This window comes from Ananas comosus, linkage group 16 (assembly GCF_001540865.1).
Source record: "Ananas comosus cultivar F153 linkage group 16, ASM154086v1, whole genome shotgun sequence".
In the NCBI taxonomy this organism is placed as follows: Eukaryota; Viridiplantae; Streptophyta; class Magnoliopsida; order Poales; family Bromeliaceae; genus Ananas; species Ananas comosus.
In genome coordinates, this window is record NC_033636.1 from 3,592,473 (window position 1) to 3,617,136 (window position 24,664).

The 24,664-nt window shown below is 38.7% G+C and overlaps 1 protein-coding gene across 3 annotated transcripts in view; it reads right to left on the minus strand.

Moving 5' to 3' along the window:
• The window catches only part of LOC109722485 (IST1-like protein), a 31,440-nt gene extending 6,899 nt beyond the window's left edge, over positions 1-24,541 (minus strand). Inside the window, exons 1-3 of one of the 3 annotated variants that reach the window (XM_020250558.1) lie at positions 24,406-24,541; positions 10,634-10,766; positions 10,427-10,530 (exon numbers count right to left, since the gene is read on the minus strand). In XM_020250558.1, the coding sequence (XP_020106147.1) occupies positions 10,427-10,530; positions 10,634-10,766; positions 24,406-24,455 (287 nt within the window). In that variant the 5' untranslated portion in view covers positions 24,456-24,541. Of the gene's footprint in view, positions 1-10,426; positions 10,531-10,633; positions 10,767-24,370 lie in introns of all 3 variants that reach the window. The other 2 variants (XM_020250559.1, XM_020250560.1) reach the window with 2 other exon arrangements.

The window sequence follows — 24,664 nt, forward strand, 5'->3', positions numbered from 1 at the left end:
AGTGGATCCGAATTTGATTTGAGGGCCTTTTGGTGATCGATTGGAGCTCAATTTTGGCGAGGAAGCTGGGAATTATTCTTATGCATCTAGAGGTGAGTTGGGTGAAGTTTCACTACATTTGGATGTGGGAATTAGATTAAATCCCATGTTGAACTCCTGTAGGTTGAAGCTGGCAGGCTGTAGTTCTGGGCACCCAGAAGTGCTGTAGAGTGGATCCGAATCCTGTTTTTCAGCTAGTTTGATTTCGGTTGAGGCTGGTTTGTGCGGGGCTTCTCCTATCGACTTCTAGCCATTGTTGGACTAGCGTTTAAGGTGGGTTGATGTTGTCCGAAGCCTTCGGAATGCCTCCTAAGCATATGAAACCCCAGCATGTATAGTTTTGCATATAAAGATCAAGGTGTAGATTTGCATGTTATAGATGAAATCTAAGTTTTGGAGCATGCTTAGCTAATTTATGATGATTATTATCTGGTGAACTGGGATTTGACTTAGGAGAAAACTTATTTAACCTACACCTATCACTTTTTGAAAAGTTATTAGATTTAGCTTCAGGAGCTAATTTTTCTTTTGTATCACCGCTGTTAGTGCGTTGTGGATACTTAGACTAGTGTAAGTTGAGATTACGCTCGTACTGAGGGGCCGAGCTTGTTTTTACAGCAGGGTTAGGCTGTTCTGTACTGTCGGATGCCGTTGGGGCTGACGACGGACCCAAATTCTTACATCTTGTATCATATTGTGCCGAGGGTACGTGAGTCTTGGTTGTTAGACCAGTTTGACCCATTTTTATTGATTATAGCCTGTGTGAGCCTGATTGAGGTCGACAGAGACACGCTTGCATGCTCAGCTGAGTAGCGCCCCCGAGTGCCGCTCCGGAGTGAGGCTTTTCTTGTGTTGATGTCGCAGCAGTCCCGTTTGGGCAATTTTCTTGGACCAGCCACTCCCGTGGGTGGTGTGCGGTGTAGTTTGGGCGCAAGCTGGACTGGCCAGTTGGCGGTCTCTTGAGATTGGATCAGTTATGGCTGATTTGTAGCTAGTGATGCAACTGTATGTCTACAGAGAACATGGTAAGAATAGCAATAATATAGTGGCATTTAGCTGTAAAGTTTCTTCTAGCTTATTTTACTATACTTTTACCTATCAGTTTATTACTCGTACTGTAGACTTAGTAGGTAGGCCGTTGGGGTCGATGACGGTACCCACTGAGGACTACTCTATTTTCCAGTAGTTCTTACACCTATTGTTGCCTCTTCTTTTTTTTGCAGAGCCGTCAGTTGCTGCTGCTGCTGTTGCTTCTGATCAAGGTAAGGGAGTTGCGAGCTAAATCCCTATCTACCCCGGTAACCTTATTAGAGGAGAACCACTGCCAGAGATAGTTTTGGATGTTGCCTTGTTAATACAGTTGTATTAGTTTTACTCTCCAAACGGTGGATGTATCTTGAATATTGAATGGACAGGGTTGTATTTTGGAAACTTGTATGTACAGTAGGCCTTATATATATATATATATGGAGAGAGAGAGAGAGAGAGAGAGAGAGAGAGAGCTAGGCTGGTATACTATCGGTAGCACAGAAGCTTCCGTGCTACCAAGTTGTTTTCAATGNATATATATATATATATATATATATATATATATATGTTTTAGTTTTAGCAGCTCTGTACTTCTTATCGTTGCTCTTATCTGTTTGTAGGTACATCTATCGCTTCGTATATACGAAAAATTCCTATGCATACGGCTGGTATGTCGGCGAGCCCGGGGAACGTGGTAATCCGGGGCGTGACACCATCCTGGATATAGATATATAGAGAGAGAGAAAGAGAAAGAGATAGAGAGAGAGATAGAGAAAGAGAGAGTTTTGTTAGTTTTTTTTTTTTGTATTTCTTTTTATGCTTTTGTAGCAAAATTTTTTTTTATGTTCCAATGTGGTGCCCTTTTTTATATATATATATGCTTATGTAGCATGTTGTGAACATATGCATGTGTTGTACGATGCTCAAGTACGTGTGTTCTTTTGAAGTTTTTCAACAAAATTTAATTTTGGAAAAATGGGTTCAACATGTGTCGCAATCCCGTAGAATGTTCCTTTTCATAAGTACATCTGTTGTAGTGATGTAGTAGGTTTTATTCTGAAAAAGTGATGTAATAATTAATTAAGATTATGTAAGGAAATATGTTTCGCGCATCGTCGACGTTTTTTGAATTACATTTCGGCATGAGTACTTAATTTTTATATCTGTGTGATAGTTTTAAACATTATTAAAAATTTGTTCTTTTAAAATGGATATGTTCCTATTTTATGTGTGTGTGTGTGTGTGTATATTGGATAAGTTTCAAAATTAATCGAAAAAATAACAAGATTATAATTTTTGAACCAACATTTGGTTGATTACAAGCCCAGCGAAGTTTTTGATCCCGTTGCGTAGAGGATAATATTTCAATCTTATTAATTTTTATTTGGGTTAATTAGTGAATTACAAATATATTCATACAAAGTTCAACTTTCACATGTTGTCCTTGCAAAAATCCTGATGTTTTCAAATGTCCCTGTCGTTAAGATCCATTAGAAAAAATTAGTTAACCATAAGTAAAATACTTAACCCTAGTTAGTTAATGAGGTGAATTGACCTTTTTACCCCTCTTCAATTAAGAGTTGGGACTTTTGGAAGGACATATTTGTGATGGCAAAAAGGTTATTTTACTTATAAAATAAACAGTGCTTTAACGGTAACAAACCAGAGGGACATATTTGAAAACATTCGGACTTTTGCAGGGACAACAAATGAAAGTTGAACTTTCTAGGGATATATTTGCAATTCACTATGTTTGTAGGGACCTGTATGAAATTAACCCTAATTTTTAAAATATGCCTAGTGTCCAAACCCGCTTTTGAATGTAGTGAAAAAGCTTCAAAAAATATCATAGCTTATCTCACCAAGGGTGATAAGCTAGACAAAAAGAACTATACATTTGGCACAAAAAAATGCAATAACGGCTAAACAAATAAGGGGTTCTTTAAACCCTCACTGTCAAAATGACCGTGCCTCCGGAAAGCACTACTGCATAGCTACGTCGTGACAGGGATCTATAACAAGTGGTTCAACGAGGATCGAACCGCTAGGTACACTATATTGTGTGCGATGCAACACTACCTTAATAGACAGTTTGAGACCTACGAAATTGCCAAGGACGTAGGACAACCTGAAGATTGCTTTCGGGCAAACTTCAGCTATGAGGCTGCTTGCCTTAAATTTGAAGTTTTAGCAATATACGAAGGACTCGAAGCACTCAATGGACTGAGCACTTCCTGTGATGACTACCGTGATTCGGGACCCCAAGGCTGCCGAAAACGAGCTCATTGATGAGCAACAGGTTCTCATAGTGATTCATTCATTGCCAAATCTTGAGTGATCTCAAATGAAGCTCCTGATGACGCACAGTTAGAGCATTAAAACGTTTACTAACATCTCGTGTCATCTCAAACTCGAGGCAGAACGCTTGGAAGTGAACTGCTCTGTGGCTCTTGTTGCGCGCTTAAAGAAGCGCGATAGGATCAAAACCAAGCACAAGCACTGAAACAATGAAGCACAGAAGAGTAAGTATCAAGCTCCTCAAGGCAGAGTTGGAAAGCACCGCAAAGGCAAGCACGCTAGCAGTAGAGACATTGTAAAGCTAAAGTGCAATAACAGCAAGCAGAATGATCACTTCGCTCAAAATTGTCCTTAGCTGAGAAAGGTAAACCTACCACTCAACTCACTCTTTTGTTCGCTCTCATGCTTTAGTAGGTCATTCTCTTTCCAATTGGATCCTAATACATGAGCAAACAAGCACGTAGTTTGTGATTACGTGGGGTTTGTAAAATTACCATCGTCACCCTTGGGAATCACACGAAGGGGTAAGTCTTGGGAGTTGGTTCGTACTGATTGAAGTTGCACGGTGGCCGAACTTTACTCCTTTAGGCTTCGTTTGGTTCGGGTATAAGCAAGAACTAGTTATTATAAGGATAGGTACAAGTATGGGAATAAGAAAAATAGCGTTTGGATGAAAATTGGGTTGTTCCCGGGGATAAGAAAAATAGCGTTTGGATAGATAATATGGAATAAGAAAAATAGCGGGTAGTTATATATAGAAAATGGAGGTATTGGTAGGGATAATTATACCAGCTTATTTCAGGTATTCGAGAACTACTATTCTCGGGAAAAAAATTTGGGTTTGGGTATAAAGGGGGGATAAAGGGGTTATCCCTCCCCTTATCCCCGATCCAAACGCTACCTTAGGATATGCTATATGCACCCGAAATTCGATGTAATCTATATCAGTTTTAGTTTTACTATATTTAGGCTATCCCTTTCATTTTGATAGTGACTACAGAGATTTTCTTTCATGATACTTTATTTGGATATGGTACATTAGTAGATGGTTTCGTTTACTTACTTGCTTTTTCTTTTTTTTTTTTTTACTAATCTCCGCAATGAATCTATTAAATGGCATGCCAGATTAGGCCATATAGATCAAGAGAGGATGAAGTTGACCTATCTGTGTGTGAGAATTGTCTAGCTGGGAAGGCATGTAGAAAGCCTTTAGGTAAGGCTACTCGTGCCTTTCATACCTTGGAACTGATCCACTTAGACATTTGTAGACCAATAAATGTAAAGTTCCAGCATGATGCGTGCTATTTTCTCACATTCATTGATGACTATTTCCGTTATGGCTATGTGTATTTGTTTTCTAACTGCTTTGAAGCTTTAGATTGCTTCAAACGCTTCGTTGAGACTGAGAATCAAACAAAAGAAAGTGTAAAGATGTTTCACGCTGATCAAGGGCGTGAGTACTTGTTTGATCAGTTCAAAATATACTGTGTGCAAAAAGGCATTAGTAGACATCCCACTATCCCTAGTACTCTATAAGAAAATGGTGTTATAGAAAGAAGAAACAGTACTCTATTCAACATGGTTAGGTCGATGATGGTGCAGGCCGATCTCCCCATAAGCCTTTGGAGAGATGCTCTTTTCACTATAGCCTACATCCTTAATTAAGTCCCTAATAAATAAAGTGCCTTTTACCCCATATGAGTTGTGTAGTAGGAAGCCAAGTTTACACTACTAATGCTATTGGAGTTTAGGTAGCTATGTTCACAGCCTCTCCTATAAATTAGGAACACTCGGCCCTAAAGCAAGCAAGCATGTGTTCATCAAGTATCTCAAAAACTCAACTATGTGATGTATAGTGAACACCTAGATGGTCAGTTGAACAGGACAGAGTCTCATGATGTGGAATTCCTTGAGAAGGAATTTTCAAGCATTGATGAAGTGTAGGGAGACTATGAATTATGGGACAACACCACCCTATCTGCCAGTAAGGGTGATTGATCACTCTTTGAAGTCACTGAAGGAAGTGGTAGCGATCCTTCGACCAGTAGGAGTTTTCCATAAGTGGGAGCTTATGTTTGGAAGCCAGCAATCTAGGCCCTCAATTGCGTAGAAGTGAACGTGGAAATATTCCCCATTGGCATTTCGAGATCGATGGGGATCTTTTCATGTGCGTTTCGTTCAATGATGATGAGCTAGCTTTTTCTAAAGAAGGCTGCAAACTCCTGCTTGCAATAAATGGATGGCTACTATAAGAGATGAGATGCACTTCATGAGCAAGAACCAAGTGTAGTAGGTGATGGACTTTCCATCTGGGCGTAAGTCTGTTAGAAATAAATGGGTTTTAATAATTAACTGCAAGATGGATGGGTCTATCGACAAATATAAGGCTCAGTTCGTGGGCAGAGGTTACACTTAGAAGCAAGGGGTCTATTACAATGAGACATTTGCTCCCTTGTGAGATTTGCCTCTATATGTTTAATTCTAGCCTTGTGGCACATCTTAATTTGGAATTGTTTCAAATGGATGTCAAGACAACTTTCCTCAATGGCGAATTAGCGAAGGAGATATAAATGGATCAAGCTGAGAATTTTGTACTCAAAGTTCAAGAAGACAAGATTTGTCGTCTTAAAAGATCTATTTATGGTCTCAAGCACTCGTGGAGGCAATGGTATTTCAACTTTTATGAAACCATCACCTCGTGTCTATGTTAAGAAGACAGAGAATGAGATTTTGTCCATCTCTTTGTACGTCAACGATATACTGTTGGCTAGAAATGACATGTAGTTGATCAACACCACTAAAGAGTAGTTGTCTCTCAACTTCAAGATGAAAGGCATAAGTAAGGCTAGCTATGTGCTTGGAGTGAAGATCATCAAAGATCACTCTAGGAGACTCCTTGATTTGTCTCAAGAAATTTATATTAAGAAAGTCCTAGAGCAGTTTAGGATACACCATTGTAAACCCGTCAACACTCAGGAGATGATCAGGCTAGGTGAGGTTGCCACATATCTCCACCACTAGGATAGTGGCTAATCCATTGACCAAGCCGATAGCTAGGAATATGTTCAAGACCTACGTTATGAGTTTGGGTGTTCGCAAGTTTGTATGTATTAACATTATTGATGCTTCTGTATCTTATGCTTTCTTAGTGGAATTATGTTTTCAAATTTAAGTAATTACGTACGCATATTGTGATAATGTCACCAGGCTCTGGACAACCTACTCACACGGGTGATTGCCCTGGCACCTAGGTGGTGAGCAGGGTCAGACGAGATAATTATATTAAACTTGGGTAGTTGTACTATGATTGCTTTGCTCATATATGTTATGACTAAAGTTTTTTAAGTAATTTTAAAGTCGCCTTAATTAGTTTAAGATGAGACTCTGAGGAGTTGGATATGAGAATTCTTTTGTGAAATTCCATAGCGAGCCTATGTAGCAGTTGAACCTAAGTACTTGGATTAGTGATTAGGTATCTTAGTGGTGCCTAGACCATGGTTCGTATGGCATTTGAGAGTGTGACATGACCGATTGAGTGAGAGCTCCGCCATAGCATACATATCATACTGCAAGTGCTTATTGAGAGTGACTATGCTCTTCCCTCTTTGTCACTGTGTGAGCACTAATCCCTTTATCCCCTCCCTCAACTTAGAACTACATTTTGAAAAGGAGGCCAAATGTAATTTAGCATGAATCACAGGTCACAAGAAAATACGATCTCGTGAAGTATGTCTAGTAAAGTGCTTGAACCGACACAAATTAATATAAGGGACAAAGGAAGATGTTTCAATAACGCGCCACGTAAGTCTCGTGGCTCACTGCCCAGGCGGTTATCTTGGTTGTATTACTTGAGATAATCATGAGTACGAGAAATGATTGTAGGGTCGACACCTGTCATTACAAGAGAGGGATTTCTGATGCTTGGTCCAGTATGTGTTGAAATGTCTAGAGCATAGACGATTAAGTCAGTGATATACTATGTAAGTTTCTAGGTGACTTAATATAGCACTCCTGCATTTGTTTTTCTTCAAGTCGCACACAAATACACAATATTACTCGTATAAAGAGTAGAATATGAGAGAGATAGATGGCCAATTGTGGCCAAGTGGGAGATGATGCCATGTGTTGTCTCCACATTGGATTCCGTTAAACCCAAGTGGTTTGGTTTCGACCCGATATGGTTCGTCACATCGAGATCGACCAAATATGTTTCGAATAAATTTGAGTGGAGCGAAGGGTGGATAAGGTTGAGTTCAAATTCATACCTATCTCTTTGTTTATTATATCTCTTCCTAACTTTTTTAGAAAGATATCAAGAAGGTTGAATTCAAATAGATTTGAATTCAAGCCTATCCATCTAGCTGTATATATCCCTCTTTGATTTGTTCTGGAAGAAGGGAACGTAATAATCTATCATAATATACGAAAAGAGGAAATAAGGAAATTCTTCAGGACCCTCCAATAGTCGATTCCTCAATTCCTCTGGCCAAACCACTGATGTTCCTAGGTTTTAGAGCGTGGACGTAGAAAAGGACTCTAGTAGCTCTCTTCACATCCAAGACACAACGAGCGGGAGGAGACAAGATATGTAGTAGATCCAGAAGCGGGAGGAGACGAGACACGTGGTAGATCTAGAAGCATCAAAGGCAAGGACGATCCAAGAAAACTAGCAAAACACGCAACAGATCCAGTTTCAATTCGTGGATACATTAGCTATTCAGTTTGTAAGTTTCTGTTGTGCTATTATTTCATCAATGGTATATACTGCAATACCTTCTCTAACCAATGCCCTTTATTCTTGCTTACTGCAATAGTACTTTATTGTTGGGAGCAACCATAGGCTTTGGCTTAATCCTTACTAAAAAAACAGCCTTTACTCCTTTCTCCACTAAGAAAAGTCTCTCTCTCTCTCTCTCTCTCTCTCTCTCTCTCTCTCACTCTCAAACCCTTTCCTCTCTTTTCTCTCATAAGCTCCAACTCTAACCATAGAGGAGATTTTGAGGGAGATTAAGCTTGGAGGAGCTCTTTCCGGAAGGATGCTAGCTTCTTGACCGAGAAAGAGGCCAAGCAAGTAAGGGATTAAGGTAATTTTTTCATGATTCAAGTTAGGATTTGGGTGAAATATGAGAAAATGAGTTTTCTTTGGAAAACTTGATGTGATTCAGGCTAAAGTGTTTTAGAAAATTGTTTCCTAGGAATTTCTTGAATTAATAGGATTTTGAGGGTAAAATTGGGAAAAATGATTTTAAGGGTTTTCAATTACAATTAATCAATAGAAACATCAATTGTACGGTTGGTTGATGCGTCGACAATAAAAATCGATTCTACAACGAGGTCGCAACCCCAAATTGGCGACTAAAGTGGAATTTGAGAAAATTAGCAAAATTGAACTTTCGGATTGGGTAAATCCTTGGTGAGCTCGTAGGATTCAACCCTCTTGACTACAAGTGACAAGTTGAGATAGGTATCGTTGTCTCCGAAAAGGTGTACTACCCTCTATGTCTAAAGTAATTCTTTCCTTTTAGCACGTAAATACTTGAATAGCATAAATATTTCTTTGATAGCATGAGTTTTATGTGACTATTTGATGCCTATGACATCATAGTAGCTTTGGACTTGTATAAGATGCATGATTAATAAAAATTAATTACTAATCTTTAAATGATCATGTTCTAGAGAATCACCCTCATATGACATAGATGATATTCATGCTATTAAGTTGACTCTAGAACTTCTGTGATGTACAAAACCTGATACAACTGACTTGATTTAATGTCATAACATTAGCCTTCGAACTTACATAGTGAATAGGATTAGTAGACTTAGGTACTACTATAACCTTGGAAAGGATCGATTTGCGAATGTATTCTTAAGTAGTAAAGTGGTTGACGCCTTTGTATGTGCAACCACGGACCGAGTGAAAAACTCGAAATAGTATGTGTTGGTCATGATGCATGAATCGTAGGAAGTCATGGCAACTATGCATATTAGGGTATGAATAAATGTAATGGGATATTATGGTCCCTACTCCTTGGGCATTACAAGGTCAGAGTAGTCTCAGAGATTGATGCATTTGTGGTCATGATGAATAAATTGTTGCATAGCACTATTGTTGAATAGTGCATAATTGGATTGGACATTCATGTCATATCTTGTAAAGTCCCGTTGTGACGCCTCGCTTCTTAAGGGGGTCACCCGTCCTATAACTATTCTAGCCATAGCACACTTAACCCTCTTAACCTCTTAAGCCTAACCACCACTCAAAATGCTATAGCCGGGTTAAGAAACTCACAAGCACCAGGCAATATGAGACTCGTCTCATTAGCCTTAACTGACCTTGTGGGGAGCCGCCGCTCCACCCACAATGGTCGTCTGCGGGGTAGCCGTGCTCTTCCCGCTGTATTAACCGAGACTCATCCCATTAGTAGCCGCGCTCTTCCCGCTCTTCCCATTTTTAAATTCCTATATTTTTTGAATTACTATTTTTGTTATTTTATTTCATTGACTTTTTTTAAGATTTATAGGTTTTTGTCTATACAAAATAAATCTCTAAAAATTAGGGATATGAATTAGTATTTTTTTTTGTTTAGATATATGTACAAATTAGAAAAAGATCCCTAAAATCGCGGGATTTCTTTTAGACTAGGATTATGTTTTGATAGCTATAAATATAGCCTATGCCTTGTAATTTTAGAGATGAATTATGATGAAATAAAATTTGATGTTGTGTTTTGACTGCGGTCATAATATCTTCTTCCTCTTGCCGTGTGTGTTGGCACATATCTATCATGTTTAAGGTTCTTTCTTCTCTTTTCTTCATATGTTCCTTCTCTTATTTTTCTTATAATCCTTATTCTCTAAGCTTTCTAAAATTATTCTGAAATTTTCTAAAAAATTTTTATAATTTAGTTTTCTTTAAATTTGGGCTCATTACTAGCAAGATAGATTATGATTTTCCTAATTTGTCCAACATCACGATGGCTCAAAATTATTCAAACTAAAATCATACGATAAATAATTTATAGTTAAATAAACGTGTAGACGTGCAAAAGAAACTAACCTTTGGGTTTCAAGAATGGGGACACGTGCAAGAATAAATTCACAGAAGAGCTCAATAATCTCGTAGGCAGCTAATATATTCTGTTCACGTATGACATGCTCCACCTGTCATTAATTTCCATAAATCAATAGAACACAGAGATGAAAAATGAAAGAGGATTTAAATATGAAAAGGAATGCCAATGGAGTGATTAAGTCAAATATTTACTCGTATTCGAGCAATGGCTTCTTGGCCGGTCTGAAGATATTGAAAAATCTCCTTGCGCATATTTATCAGTTGCACTTCTCTTTTATTACGGAGCAGTTTAATTCGTGAAATAGCCAGATTCAAGCAAGTCTTACTACAAAATAATAAGAAATCCCAATTAAAAGAATAGAATCAACCTAATTTTTCAAGCAATATGTTGTGTTGCACTACTATCTCATTAAAATAGAACAGTACAGTTACATATAATATATATATATAGTGACAAATCCTACAAATTGCATAATACATTTAAAGCAAACAAATCATCAGCAGTTTTGCCAAATGAAACACTGAAAAATTATGTCACATAGCTTCCTTCCAATTAGGTTTCACCTCCTTCCTCAAAAACATGGTTTCCCAATCGAATAGTAATTAGTGCTTGAGACAGAAAGGGACAATATCACTACAGATAAGGCGATGAAGCAATTGTAATGGTCGAGCCTACATCTAGATTCCTTTGTTTACCGATGCAATATATGAATACAAACAATAAAATCTCTCCAGATTTAATTCAAGTCAGACTCGAGCCAGCAGCCATCTGTATGAACTACGAATAAGTTAATCAAAATTGAATGCAAGCTATAAAAAGAGAGCAGTTACATAGATAGTGAAAAGTGTTTATCTAAGGGGCATTTTCATTTGGCTTGCAATAAAATGGAATATCAATTTTTTTGGGTAATTAATAAGAGGCAAACATGCAATAATACTTGCAAGCATACTTTTCAAAAGTATCACTATTTTGATGAAAAAACTAAGTAAAGACCTCCTAAAATTTTAAACATGCAACTCTACCTTTTCTAGCTAATAAATAATCACTATTCGGCTAGATAACAATTCATAGCCACACAGCCTTTTGGATATGTAATATTGAACAAGAGTAATCAAGTATGTGAGAGTTATACGCCAACTTGGAGCATTTCATATTTGCTCTCCAGTTTGATTGTTCCTCTCACATGCCTCAAATCCTCAAGGTTGGTAGTAAATAATCCAAATACACAAATGATAGGGAAATAGCGACTTACGGATGATACTATTACTAAGGGTCGCGACCTTGGGTCAGTACTAGTCAAAAGGCATCAGTTCGAAATTTTCAAGTCAGTATTGGATTTGACCACACGATTCAGATCATGGTACTTAGCTAAGAGTGTCAAGTTGAATAGTTGGGTAGGTCAATCCGGTTCACTAAAAGAGAGATATTTTGAACAATTAAACTCCAGACGATGTTCAAATAGTATGTTCAAATAGCGGAAGAATGAAATGGAGATGCTAATTTTAAGGACACAAACACGGCGACTCAACAACTTCAAAAACATTAGGAGATGGACACGGCATGGACACCACTAATAAAATATAATATTATTAATATAATAATATTTATTTATATGTATAAAAAGTTAATTTTGCGAAATAATATTGCTACATTTCTCATATGAATGAAAGTTAATACAATTCTCTTAGATAATTCATATATTCTAAGGAAAGAAATTCTCCACCATACTAAATTTGTTTATTTGGCCCAAATAGATTTTGCATGCACTCATCAAAAACGCCAAAATATTTATTATCGTACGATGTTGGGACTGCCAAATCGACAATCGACTCCGTTAGACTTGATTTAGAGTATTTAAAGTATCTAGAAAATAAATTTCGTAATTTTCAATATTACTTACCTAGCGATCGAAAGGGCTCAAAATGATTTTTTAAAAAAAATAATCCTATGAAACATTGTAATTTTAAAAAGTCTTCTATAAATTTTATTTGTAAAACTAGGCCTCAAATCTGCTAGCTCAGCCTTTGGTATATAGAAATAATGAAGGTGGTGTATATGCGGTGAACCATTCACCGCATTCATAAGATTTTCGCCCAAACCTGTGGGGCCATAAAAACCAAAGAAGCAGCGAATGGTTTACGGCTTTCAAAGGCAGTAAACTATTCACTGCCTTTCTAAAAGCAGTAAACCATTCAGCATATTTTCACCTCTTTTCGTGTTTTAAACCCTAGCCCAACATCTTCCCTCGTTCATTTCACTCTTTCTCACTCTGTCTGTAGCTCTCTCCCTCAATGTCTGCCTCTAAGCCAACCGCCGCCGCCAACGCTATCGCCCTCTTCCTCGCTATTGCGAACTCTCATTCTCTCTCTCACTTGCTCCAGCCCGTGGTCGTCGTCGTCGTCGCCATCGCACCATCCGCCGTCTAGACAGTCACCATTGCTATTGCCATCACTGACGCACAAGAGCGCAGGTGATCTCTCTCACTCTCTCTGTTGCAATTTCGATATGTGGCATTGTTGTATGAAAATGATTGTATTAGATAAATTGTATAGAAATGATTGTTTGAAGATAGGGATAACGATGGGTACAAATACATGTAATTTTATTCGATTTCGATCCTGAACGAAGTGGACTATCCGAACTAGATTGAATGTAATATTTTTGAAAGAGGATGGATTGTTTCGATTTAGTGTTTTGGGTTTGGGTTTTGCATTGATATTCAGGATCAGGATTGTCTATTGACTTATAGAATCTATCGAATTTGAGTTTGGTTTCGGGCTTCAGGCTTGATAGTAGAGGTTGGTTTCGGGTTGTGAAAATCAGCCTATTGATTTTTAAAATCTAACCTCTTTGCCTATTGATTTTTAAAATCTATCAAATTCAGGTTTGGTTTCGGGCTCCAGGCTTGATAGTAGGGGTCAGGTTTGGGTTGTGAAAATCTGTCCAGAATCCGGCCTGTTGACAACCCTAGTTGAAGGCCTCTATAGCACAAGTCATCTTTTGTAGAGGTGTATGTAAATTCCGAATTCGGTAGACAAAGACTTCGAAAAAATTCTATTCGAGAGTGATTGTTTTGATCTTGTCTATATTTTGTATCCATTATGTGAATATTTTATATTTTTTTGAAGTTAGAATGGCAGATTATATAGCGTGGATATTAGTGTTAACTGGAATGGACAACTTAATTTTCAAAATAATAATCCACAATATATTGGCGATCTAAGAACTTAAGTGGCATCCCAATGGACATTACATTTAGTGATTTCCAGAGAAAAATGTATAGATTGACTGACTATGAAGCAGGGATACTTCAAATTTCATGTGGTACCTGATGCAGAACAAGCCTGAACCAATGTTGATCGGATTGAACCGATTTAGTTCATTTTTTAAACTTAGATTAGATCAGTTTAGCACATCTTTTAGTTTGTTAAATAAGGATTTTGTAGCTATCCTCTTATTTAGTTTTATCTGTACTTATTTTTAGATTTTTATTGATTAGTTAATCTCTAGATAAGGCTGTTATGATTAGTTATTTAAGATAAGATCGAATCCGAAGTTAGTTAGGTATATCTAAAGCTAAAGATAGTATAAATAAGATGTAGATCTTCATTGAATGAAGAAGACGATGATATTAATGAATTAATAAAAATGATTCGGAGCTTTGGTGCTCGATCAACCTTTTTTCCTTCGCGAATGCGTCGCCCTGGAGTGAGTCCAATCCCGAAGTGAGTTCGGTTCAGGAGTGTCCTGATTATCTTTTCTATTTCTTTCTTTTTTTGAATTTTTCTATTTTCTTTAATTTTTATTTTTTTAATTACGAAAATTTCTAAAAAAAGTATTTCACAAACTTTCAAATTTTCAAAACGCTTTCAAAATCATAAATTATATTTTGGAGCTTTCTAAAAACGTAGGACCCTATATCCCATCCTACATTAGTACCATATCAGACATGTATCAGATACACGCCCAATACGTGTCTGATACGGAAATGAAGTATCTTGCATTTTAAAAAATAAAAAAATATATCAGATACAACTCGAATACGGGGGGATACAAGGGGGATACGGCCAAGCTTTCTTTTGGTCTAAAATTGTCACGCCCCGAGGCCGCCAATTTGGTCGGTTCGGGCACGCCGACAGACGCCGAACAGACAGCACCTCCCCTGTCCACCCAAGGCTCTAATCAACAAGTATAATACAAGCAATTCAACAAGATGAATGCAATTATACTAGGCTTGCTCGAGGGCAAGCAACAACTAAACCATGAATGAAAGCATCTAAGCAATTACACTAATCCATTCAATATACATGTCATTTGATTACATTTTTAATCAAACACAAGTAAACTATTCAACTTACATTCATTTCATTCATTCACATTTACATTACATTATCATTTAACCAAAATATAAGGTTTACATCATTTACATCCCTTAGTTCAACATACAAAAGTTGAATGTACATATAGGGTATTCCTATAACTCCGAAGGCCGCTAACTACGGCGCTAATTCCTTGTCTCGATCCTCCGCCGCCCCGCTGACGCATGGATCTGCAGGGTTAGTGGTGTGAGAACTACAACGAAGTTCCCAGTGGGTTCGGCCGCCGACCGCACCGACTCGCCCACTAGATCTATTCAAGCATATGTAATTCAAGAAATAATAGATTGCAAACCAACTAATGCAAAACTATTACAATGCCTGCAAGAAAGCTGTCCACAGATAGATAATCAGATACATGATAATTATGCATGCATGTTCTTTTTCTCTTTTTCCATGGCCTTTACCCAATCATCCCGGGGTGCTCCTGGCTTACCCTAAACTCACAATCCACATATCCCGTCTACCGAGGGAGGCTACTAGCACTACCACCGGAGGGATCATCGCCGGGGCACTCTCCCCGTGGTATCTACACTCCAGAGTACACCGCTTGAGGAGAAGCCACCGCCCTCAAGCCGGAACCAATGTGAGTACGATCCAATCCTCAATTTGAGGAAGTATAGCCAAACCTGTCTCAATCCACAATACCTCAATGCCAATGATAGGTTGCTACCATATCATGTATACCACAATATCTGAGTCACAATGGTCCTGATGCCACAATGGTTAAACCTTATTTAGCCAATCTCATTCTCGGTGCCAATCTCGTCACTATAGTCAATGTCACCTTTGTTTACTATTGTCTCAGTCTTTTCTCAGTCTTTTCATACATTCACATACACATAGGGTTTTCACATTCATTGTTCACATGATTCTTTGTCAATCTATATGTTCTCTAAGCATATAATTGAATCTCAACCAAATACTCATCACACTACCCTATATGTATGAATGCTAGTACACCAATATGCTCAATAAAGGTAACACAGATATAGAAGGAGATTCAGTTTTCAGATAGCACGCCCCACCTTGTAGGAATGCTAGGATGCCACGATCTTGATTTCGTAATTCTTAGACACCTACGCCGCGAGCTGCGGCAATCTGTACCAAATTTGCCTTTTCTTCAATATCTCCGCGTACGCTCGTCGGATTGCCGAACCGAGCGCACCAACGCGTTCGTTGACCTACCAATTAGGGTGGAATGAGATCAATTCCAAATTTGAACCTCACAATCACAAAACCCTAACCATAGGTCCCTATACAAAGTCATCTTCCCCAACTCAGTCCCTAGCATGGATAACATGGGGAAATCTACCATAAAAGCTCCTAAATGCTCATACAAGAAGCTAATACCATAACTTTAACTTGAAAACCCTAGAAACTCACCTAGAGTCCAAGCTTTTCCTTCAAAAGCTCTTACTCAAGCTTGTCACCACCTTGGCAAGCTTCTACGCCAAGCCTAGCTCCTCCAAAACCCTCCTTGTTCAAGCTCTAGAGAGAGAAGAAGAGAGAGGAGAAGGTTTTTAGAGAGAGAGAGGGAAAGCTTTTGTGTGTTGGGATGAGGAAAATGAACCCTAACCCAAGCCCTCTCACACTTAACCATTTCTCATGCCATTTATGCAAAAAGCCCCCTCTCAATACACTTATTTACAGCAGCCTTCACTAGGCAATTTTCGCATACGGGGACCGGTCCCTCCCCGCAGGGACCGGACCCTGAGAGCTGGTTTTCCAGGACTTAGCCGATTTTTCAGCTTTTGGAAAAATCTCGCGTACGGGGACCGGTCCTTCCCTAAGGGACCGGACCCCGAGAGCTCAAAACTTGATACTTAGCCGCTGGGCAGTTTTCTAGCTTATGGGGACCGGTCCCTCCACCCAAGGACCGGACCCCGAGAGCCCAAAATCTGGGACTTAGCCAGTTTTCTCTACTTTTGCTCTCTTAGTTTCATATACCCTATACTTAGGTTCTAAAACACTTGGAACCCATTGTAACTCATCCGACTCCGCGCTCCGCTCGTTTCGACGGAACTCGGCACGATTTACGGGGATGCGATATGTTACAAAAATGATCAGAACTTAAAATTTTTCGAAAAGCCCACGTCCAAACCTGTTGTAAATAAGGAAAAAAAAAAGTAAGAAAAATGCCAATCTATATTCAATTTCTCATTTGTTCCATTTTTTTGCACTTGAATGGTTGAAGGCACTCCCTCTCGTTCTATCTCTACACAATATTAAGCCATGGTCCAGTCCTTTACTGCTTCTCTTTTACTCTTTTTCATCTAATTTGTCAACCTAGCACTAAACAACAAAGGCTATACAGAATGATTTTTTTCTTCTTTTATTAAATTATTAGTATATTTTTTTTATTACTATTTTAATAATCGAACTAATAAAACATACATATATGGTGAATGGCTAATTATCTAGTTTGTGCGACTAAATATCTATTGTTATCATTTAATTAAGTTGGATGATAGATGGTTGATACCTTTTGAATTATTATTTCATATGATTGATTTTCATTTTTATGAACAGATGTAGAACAATTAAACAAATTAATGTATATCAAAATATATTCCTTAATATAATCCGAATATCCATATTATTCTCAATATATCATTACATATAATCAACATATATTTAAATATATTTAAAATAATATTTTATTCAAGTATACGCTGCATATCATATCCTAAATTTTTTAGAAATTGTCGTATCATCGTATCTGTATCGTGTTGTATCCATATTTGTCACGCCCCGCCCCGAAACCACTACCAATTTGGCACGATTCGGGCGCGGCAAGCGGGCCGCCGAACGGACAGCACCTCCCCTGTCCGCCCAAGGCTCACAACAAGAATGCGTACAAGAATTTCCCAGGAATTTAAATTCTAAATATACACATTTAACGAGGCACGAATAGTGCCAGCAACTACAAGAGCAAGTAATCCACAGGAATAACATGTGAAATAAAGAGAGTACTTTACTAACTATTACAATAGTTCCATCATTTTCATTTAAATGAATACATTTTTCATCTCCAAAATACATAGCTCTCCAAATCCTCACCTACAATGAATCTTTCTCTTAATACATAGGTGTGCTAATGCAAAAAAGAAAGCTACTACACTATCACGGTCTCACTGGTCGGGCGCGATGCCCTTGCCGCGGTCCTCTCTCGGCAGCCCTGTACCTACCACTGGAAATAGAGTGGGGTGAGAACTATCTTCCATAGTTCCCAGTGGGCTCGGCCGCTGACTCTGCCAATCTCCCCACTAGGTCCAAGTTCCCAGTGGGCTCGGCCGCTGACTCTGCCGATCTCCCTACTAGGTCCAAGTGGACACAAATAACAACAGATAGATAGATAGATAGATAGATAGATATGTATCTGAAAACTGTAAATGCAATAGTAGGAAAACTATGCTACTATGCCCATAATCATGAATATGAATGCATGCATCATATAATAAAGGTTTGCTACCATGCTAACAAATTCGATCCATGTTCGAATAGCAATGTTCAATGACATCATTAAACCTTTAATTTTCCATTTACCCAATCCGTGGCGCTAGGGCTCGCTTATAACTCACCTTTCAATCCCAAAGTGGGGAGGGAGCTCCAAGTGCACCCAAGCCCGGGACCGTCTGCGGACCTCCATGTGGTCCGAACCTCCAAGTGGTCCTAGTCGCCCGACACTCCGGAGTACTCAACGACAATCGATTGGATGGCTATACCACCCCAAACGCAGACTGTGAGCTAGATCTATCCTCTCCAAGTGAGGATGCACTACATCTAGGGTCAACAACCCAATCAAGTCCTCTCCAAGTGAGGAAACACTATCACTAGGGTCCACAACCCAATCAAATCCTCTCCAAGTGAGGAAGCCCTATCACTAGGGTCCACAACCCAATCAAATCCTCTCCAAGTGAGGATGCCCTACAACTAGGGTCAATGTCTCAATCGACTCATCGACAACCTCCCCACGTGAGGTCACTTAGGTTTAGTAAGTTCCTTATCTCCAAGGCATTTTCTAAGGGATCCATCTATCCCTAGGTTCTCAAACCTCTAGTGTCATTTACACTACATTAATGCCACTCGTCATCATTTAACATTTGGATGCCACTCGTCTGTTCTTTGACATTAACACTACTTCCTATGTCATCAACACCCCCATCGGGTACATCTCTTTTCTTTCGCATCATAGGATCCACATTCCGATCCAATCCTCATCTATCTAAGTTACCAAGCGTTCCATGTACACTAGGTTATCAATTAGAAAGCATAAGGAGTGAAGCTACTATGCAATCCTACAATGCAACATGAAGAGATAAGATTAAATGCAATCTAAAACATAGAAAGGAGTTCGAAAGCTTCGGGATGGCACCCCCCACCTTTAATCGATGTAGAGGCTTCGGAAATCCTTCTCGGCGAACTTTACGAAAAGGCTTTAGCCTTTCTTGCCCAAGTCAACGCTAACCCGGCCCTATTTTGCCGAGAACTTCACACCGGCTCGCCGAATGCTAAAACCGACTTTGCCCCCACGTTTTGTGACCTAGCAATTAGGTTTCCAAGGCTTCAAATGAGCTCAATCTCATACTTTCACAAAAACTCTATTTTGGAGCCCTAAGTTTGCACCCATAGCAAACCATCCAATAAAACCCTAGATTCATGGGATTGATCTACTTAGAAGCATGCTTAGGGTCCATTTGACCCATTCCAAGGCATAAAAACCCAAAACCCTAAGTTTTACAAGCTAGGGTTTAGTAGCTTACCTCTAGAGCTACTCCAAAGAGAAGAGGAAAGGGAGATGAAGGTGTCCAAGGCCTTCTTCTTGATCTCCTTCTTCTTCTTCTTCTTGTTCTTCTCCTTCTTTTCCTTCCTCTCCTTCTTGTTCTTCTTCTTCTCTTTTCTTTTCTAGAGAAAGAGAGAGCAAGAGAGAGAAATGAGAGAGAGATGGAGAGGGGATATGAGAGTGTGAGAGAGAGAGGGGGCTCAGCCCTTTCTAATAAAGGCCATTTTGCATTTAGACCCCTCAACTTTTCCTCTCTCACGCAACTGTCACTGAGCTGTTTTCGCCCAGAGGGACCGGTCCCTGGTCGGGGAGACCGGTCCCCGAGAGCCCTCCCTGCAGTCTGGGGACTTTTCGCACACGGGAACCGGTCCTCACCCGAGGGACCGGTCCCTGGGAGACCGGTCTTTCCTGAGAGACCGGTTCCCGAACGGGGAACTTTCAGGACTTAGCCACATTTAGGCTTCCTCTCGCGGGTGTCGCACACGGGGACCGGTCCCCTCAGCCAGGGACCGGTCGCAGCGACCTCCCCCGCGACCATCAGCTACGGGGACCGGTCCTCCCTTCCAGGGACCGGTCCCCGAGAGCAAAAATCTGCTGAGTCCAGATTTTACCTATTTGCTCTCGCGGACTCAACTCCAAAGCACTTTTTGTGTTTTGGACATTTCCAACTCCCACAAAGGGTATTCTCTCGACAATTAGTCGATCCTGGATGAAGTACAATCCTCGGATTTCGAGAATTCACTTCCTTACAGTATTTGTGCAACATAGTTGACTAATGTAAGAAGAGATGAGTATCATCTAAGTATCAAAGTCCGATATTCGACCGGGGGAAATCAATACGATGTTCACGAAGTTACGGACGATGACTCATTATATGGTATGAAGTCGTTGTCTCGAAACTGTGGCTGTTTGAAAAGCAGATGGTTGTAGGCTTGTAGCATAGGGTTATTATTCAAGAATGTTAAACTGTGAGTTAGACATAGATGTATTATCCCCTGTGGCTGAAAGAGAACCCTTTCACGTTGACATTGGTAGTGGAGCAAATACACCTAGGTAAGTATTACAAAATGTCGTTTTATATAGTTATTTAGTTATAACAAATGTTTAGGTTGCTTCATTATTCATTTGCAGAGAGTACGAAGTTCCAAATGTAGTTATTGGTCCTCCGCCGCTCCCACATACTACTCATCATACCATGACATCTAGTTCCCACACCCCACTGGAGGGACAACAATGCAATACATACGAAGAAGGGTTAGAATGCACTACAATAATTTTGTTTGTAATTTTTTTTTATTTCGTTAGGTAGTGATTAATTAAAAGAAAAATGCAGATTTCCCACCTCTCACGATGTGCATAACTTTGGATCATATCCATTAGGAACCGAGTATGACGGGATACAAATTTAGGCGGAGGTGCAGCAGGAAGTAGCTGAAGAACAAAACAATACTAACCACGAGGGTGTTAGACATGAACCCCCCAATCTGGCCATAAATGATGATGTCGTGGCAAAAGGTCACCAATGTGAACTATTCACCGTATTTAAAAGCTGTGAACCGTTCACCGCCTTTAAAAGCGGTGAATGGTTAACCGCCTTTAAATCTGTTGAATGGTTCACCGTCTTTAATGTATACCACGACTTAATGTAAACAACATGCCTTTAATGTATTTAGACTTGAAGACGGTGAATCATTCACCACTTATATGAAGGCAGTAAATAGTTCACGGCCTTCCTAGGATTTTTAAATTTCTCTAAAGGCAGTGAACCATTCGGCGTTTTCACCTGAAAGCGGTGAATGGTTCACCGCCTGTATATGCTTTTGCCAACCCACCGCTCACGTGTCAACCTGGAGCCTATTTTTGCAATTATAAGTTTGAGAGATATTGATGTAAAATTTTATTGTCATATCATCACTTTTTGTGAGAGTTTTATTTTCAGTCGTTGATTTTGAGCCCTTTTGATTACTACGTAAATGATATTGAAAAATTATGAAATTTATTTTTTAGGTACTTCAAATACTCTAGATCAAGTGTAAAAGAGCCGATCGTCGATTCGAAAGTCCCAGCATCGGAAACGACTCAATAGCTCAGAGACCACCATGCTTCTAAAAGCACACAAGCCAAACTATATATACATATAGAGAGAGAGAGAGAGAGAGAGAGAGTTGGGGTAAAATACTATCAGTAGCAAACGAGCTCCATTGATACCGATTTGTTTTAAATGATGGAGCTTCCGAATCGACAATCGGCACCGTTGAACATGATCTAGACAACCTAAAAGTATCTAAAAATCAAATTTCACATTTTTTCGATATTGCTCTCTTGTGCATCAAGTGGACACATAAATGAACGATTGAAAATAAATGTCCTTCAAAAAGTGATGATAGGTTTTTTGTAATCAAGATCAAGACTGTAGATCTTGTTTTAAATAGTTTAAAAAATTTTCTATCAAAATTACACCATTAAACGAGAAAATGTCTCGTAATGTCGTATCGAGCATTAAAATATAAATTCTGACCCTTTGATCATTAGGTCACTGATGTTGAAAAGATTTAAAATTTGATTTCTAAATACTTAAAATGGTCTAGATCATGTTCAACGGTGTTGATCGTCGATTCAGAGGCTCCATTATTGAAGACAAATCAATAGGAACGGAGTCTGTTTGCTACCGATAGTATTCTAGCTCAACTTTTTATATATATGAACTAGGCTAGTATGCTTTCAAAGGCACGGAGGCTACTGATAGTATATTCTAGCTCGACTCTATAGATATATGAATTAGGCTAGTATGCTTTCGAAAGCATGGATGCCTCCGTGCTTTCAAATTGTTTTCAATGATGGGACATCCGATTCGGCGATCGACTCCGTTAGACATATCTACACTATTTGAACCATCAAGAAACCAAATTTCATAATTTTTTGACATCATACGCCCAGGGATCAAAGGGTCTAAAAAATGACTACTTTAATGGCTGATGTGCCACGTTTCTAAGTTCAATGGTGTAAAACAATCCAAATTAGATAAAATTTTAATAGAAAATTCTATTTATCATCGAGTGCAAGATCAGTACTTCCAATTTGAAATTTAAGTCTTCTATCACTATTTTTTATGAGATATTTATTTTTGGCCGTTTCTTTTCAGACTACTCGTTCGCTAAGCAAATAAAGTCAAAAAATTATAAAATATGATTTCTAGATAGTTCCAATAATGTTGATTATGAAATTTGGCTTCTAAATAGGTCTAACACTGTAGATCATGTTTAACAAGGCCGATCGCCGAATTGGATACCCCATCATCGAAGACAACTTGAAAGCACAGAAGTCTCCATGTTTTTGAAACCCTACTAGCCTAGTTCATAAGATCAAATGAATGCAAAAAGATGTCCATAAGCACCGGCGTCTGCTCGTCTTGGGCAAGGGTTGTTTAGCCTCTGACGCTTCTGCCACTTTAGATTCATATGCTTTCCAACTTTAATTTTCTTAAGGTCTGGTTTCTGCCTTGGTTGATGGTGCTGCTTTCATTAACACTTCGAGCTTTTTTCAATACAACTCCTTTATCTCAAATTACTCGCAGCATGGTAACATCTATCATTCTATTAAATACTAATCAAAACCAAACCTACAACCGGAGGTCTGAGCGGCAACATGGAAGGCCGGGAGAATAGCGTGGACACGCCACGATATCCGTAGTGCGGCAGCACCTAATAAATAGAAAATCAGGTTTGATGAGATAGGGAGTGTGCTTAAATTAGGTGGATTTCACATATTCACCTTCAAGGGAGTTTCCCCTTATTTTTCAAAAGTAAAAAGAAGCAAGCAAGTTAGAGATTTTTTTTTTTTCTTGTTGGAAGTAGAGATGTATTTTTTTTCTCTCGAGTGATGATGGCTCCACACTGGATACTTAGAGGACAGCATGGGGAGATTCAATGGACTTTCATTTACCCCAAGATTTACTGGAGAGAAATAAGGAAATGAAGAAAATGAACTGGGAAGGGAAAAAGAAAAGCAATCTACATTGATCTAGAAATGTAAAGTAATAATCTACAAAAAATAAAAATCAAGTATGCTTGCTTTGTGATTCGGATATTATTGGTGACTAAAGTAAAATGAAACTAGTGAGATTTCAGTCAACGAAGAACCACATCTAAGAAGGCTACATGGATAACCAGCAGAAAATAAAAGGTAGAAAGTTTCAGAATCAGGAAAAGCTAGTTCACTGAAATCTAGAATACATGAAAGAAAATCTACGGCGCAGAAAAATTCTCATAACATGTTAAAAATTTATTAGTATGCTGTCTAAATTCTATGATAATAGGTACAATATGTGGAATATGGTGCTCCATGTGAAAGCCCCAAAGAATAGAAGAACTCAATATTCTAAGACTTGTTTTTCTTCCTATTGGAGGTGGTCGGAACGAAGAACCTAGAATTTCAATTCACAACGCTGGATTGAAAAGAAAATCTGTAACTAGTCCCAAATCAGATGATCTTGAGGCCCAATCAGACTGGAATTCCATTTAGTTCATCGAATGAAAATCCAATCCCCTTATAAAACATCCTTCATGTCCAATAGCCTAGATCTTAATTGGGCAAAATTTCTCCTTAATTCCAGATAGCAAGAAGGTACAGAATCAATTAAATTCGGGTGAAACTCGTCTCAAATTTCAAATTAAGTTACAGAAAAAAAAAAAAAATCAAATCGATTGTACTCTGTGACAAATACAATGAAGTGAAGGGTCGAAAGGATGCATGTATAGTGTATATACATATACAAGTAATGATGGAAGAGAAGCGAGCGAACCATCTCGTTCCGAAGGTAGCGCGGTTGAACAACGAGTTGAGAGCCGACATCGATCTCCGGAAAGAAACAGAGCCACTGTTGACCCAAATCCGACGAGCAAAATTATATAAAAAAATAATATTCTATACTGTATATATAAAAGTTACGCTTCGCTCGAAATTATCAAATGAATATGTAATAATTTTTTTTTTTTTCTAACGGATAACTTTAAATAGATATATAAGTATAAGAATATGAATTATTTTTTTAGAGCGATAGG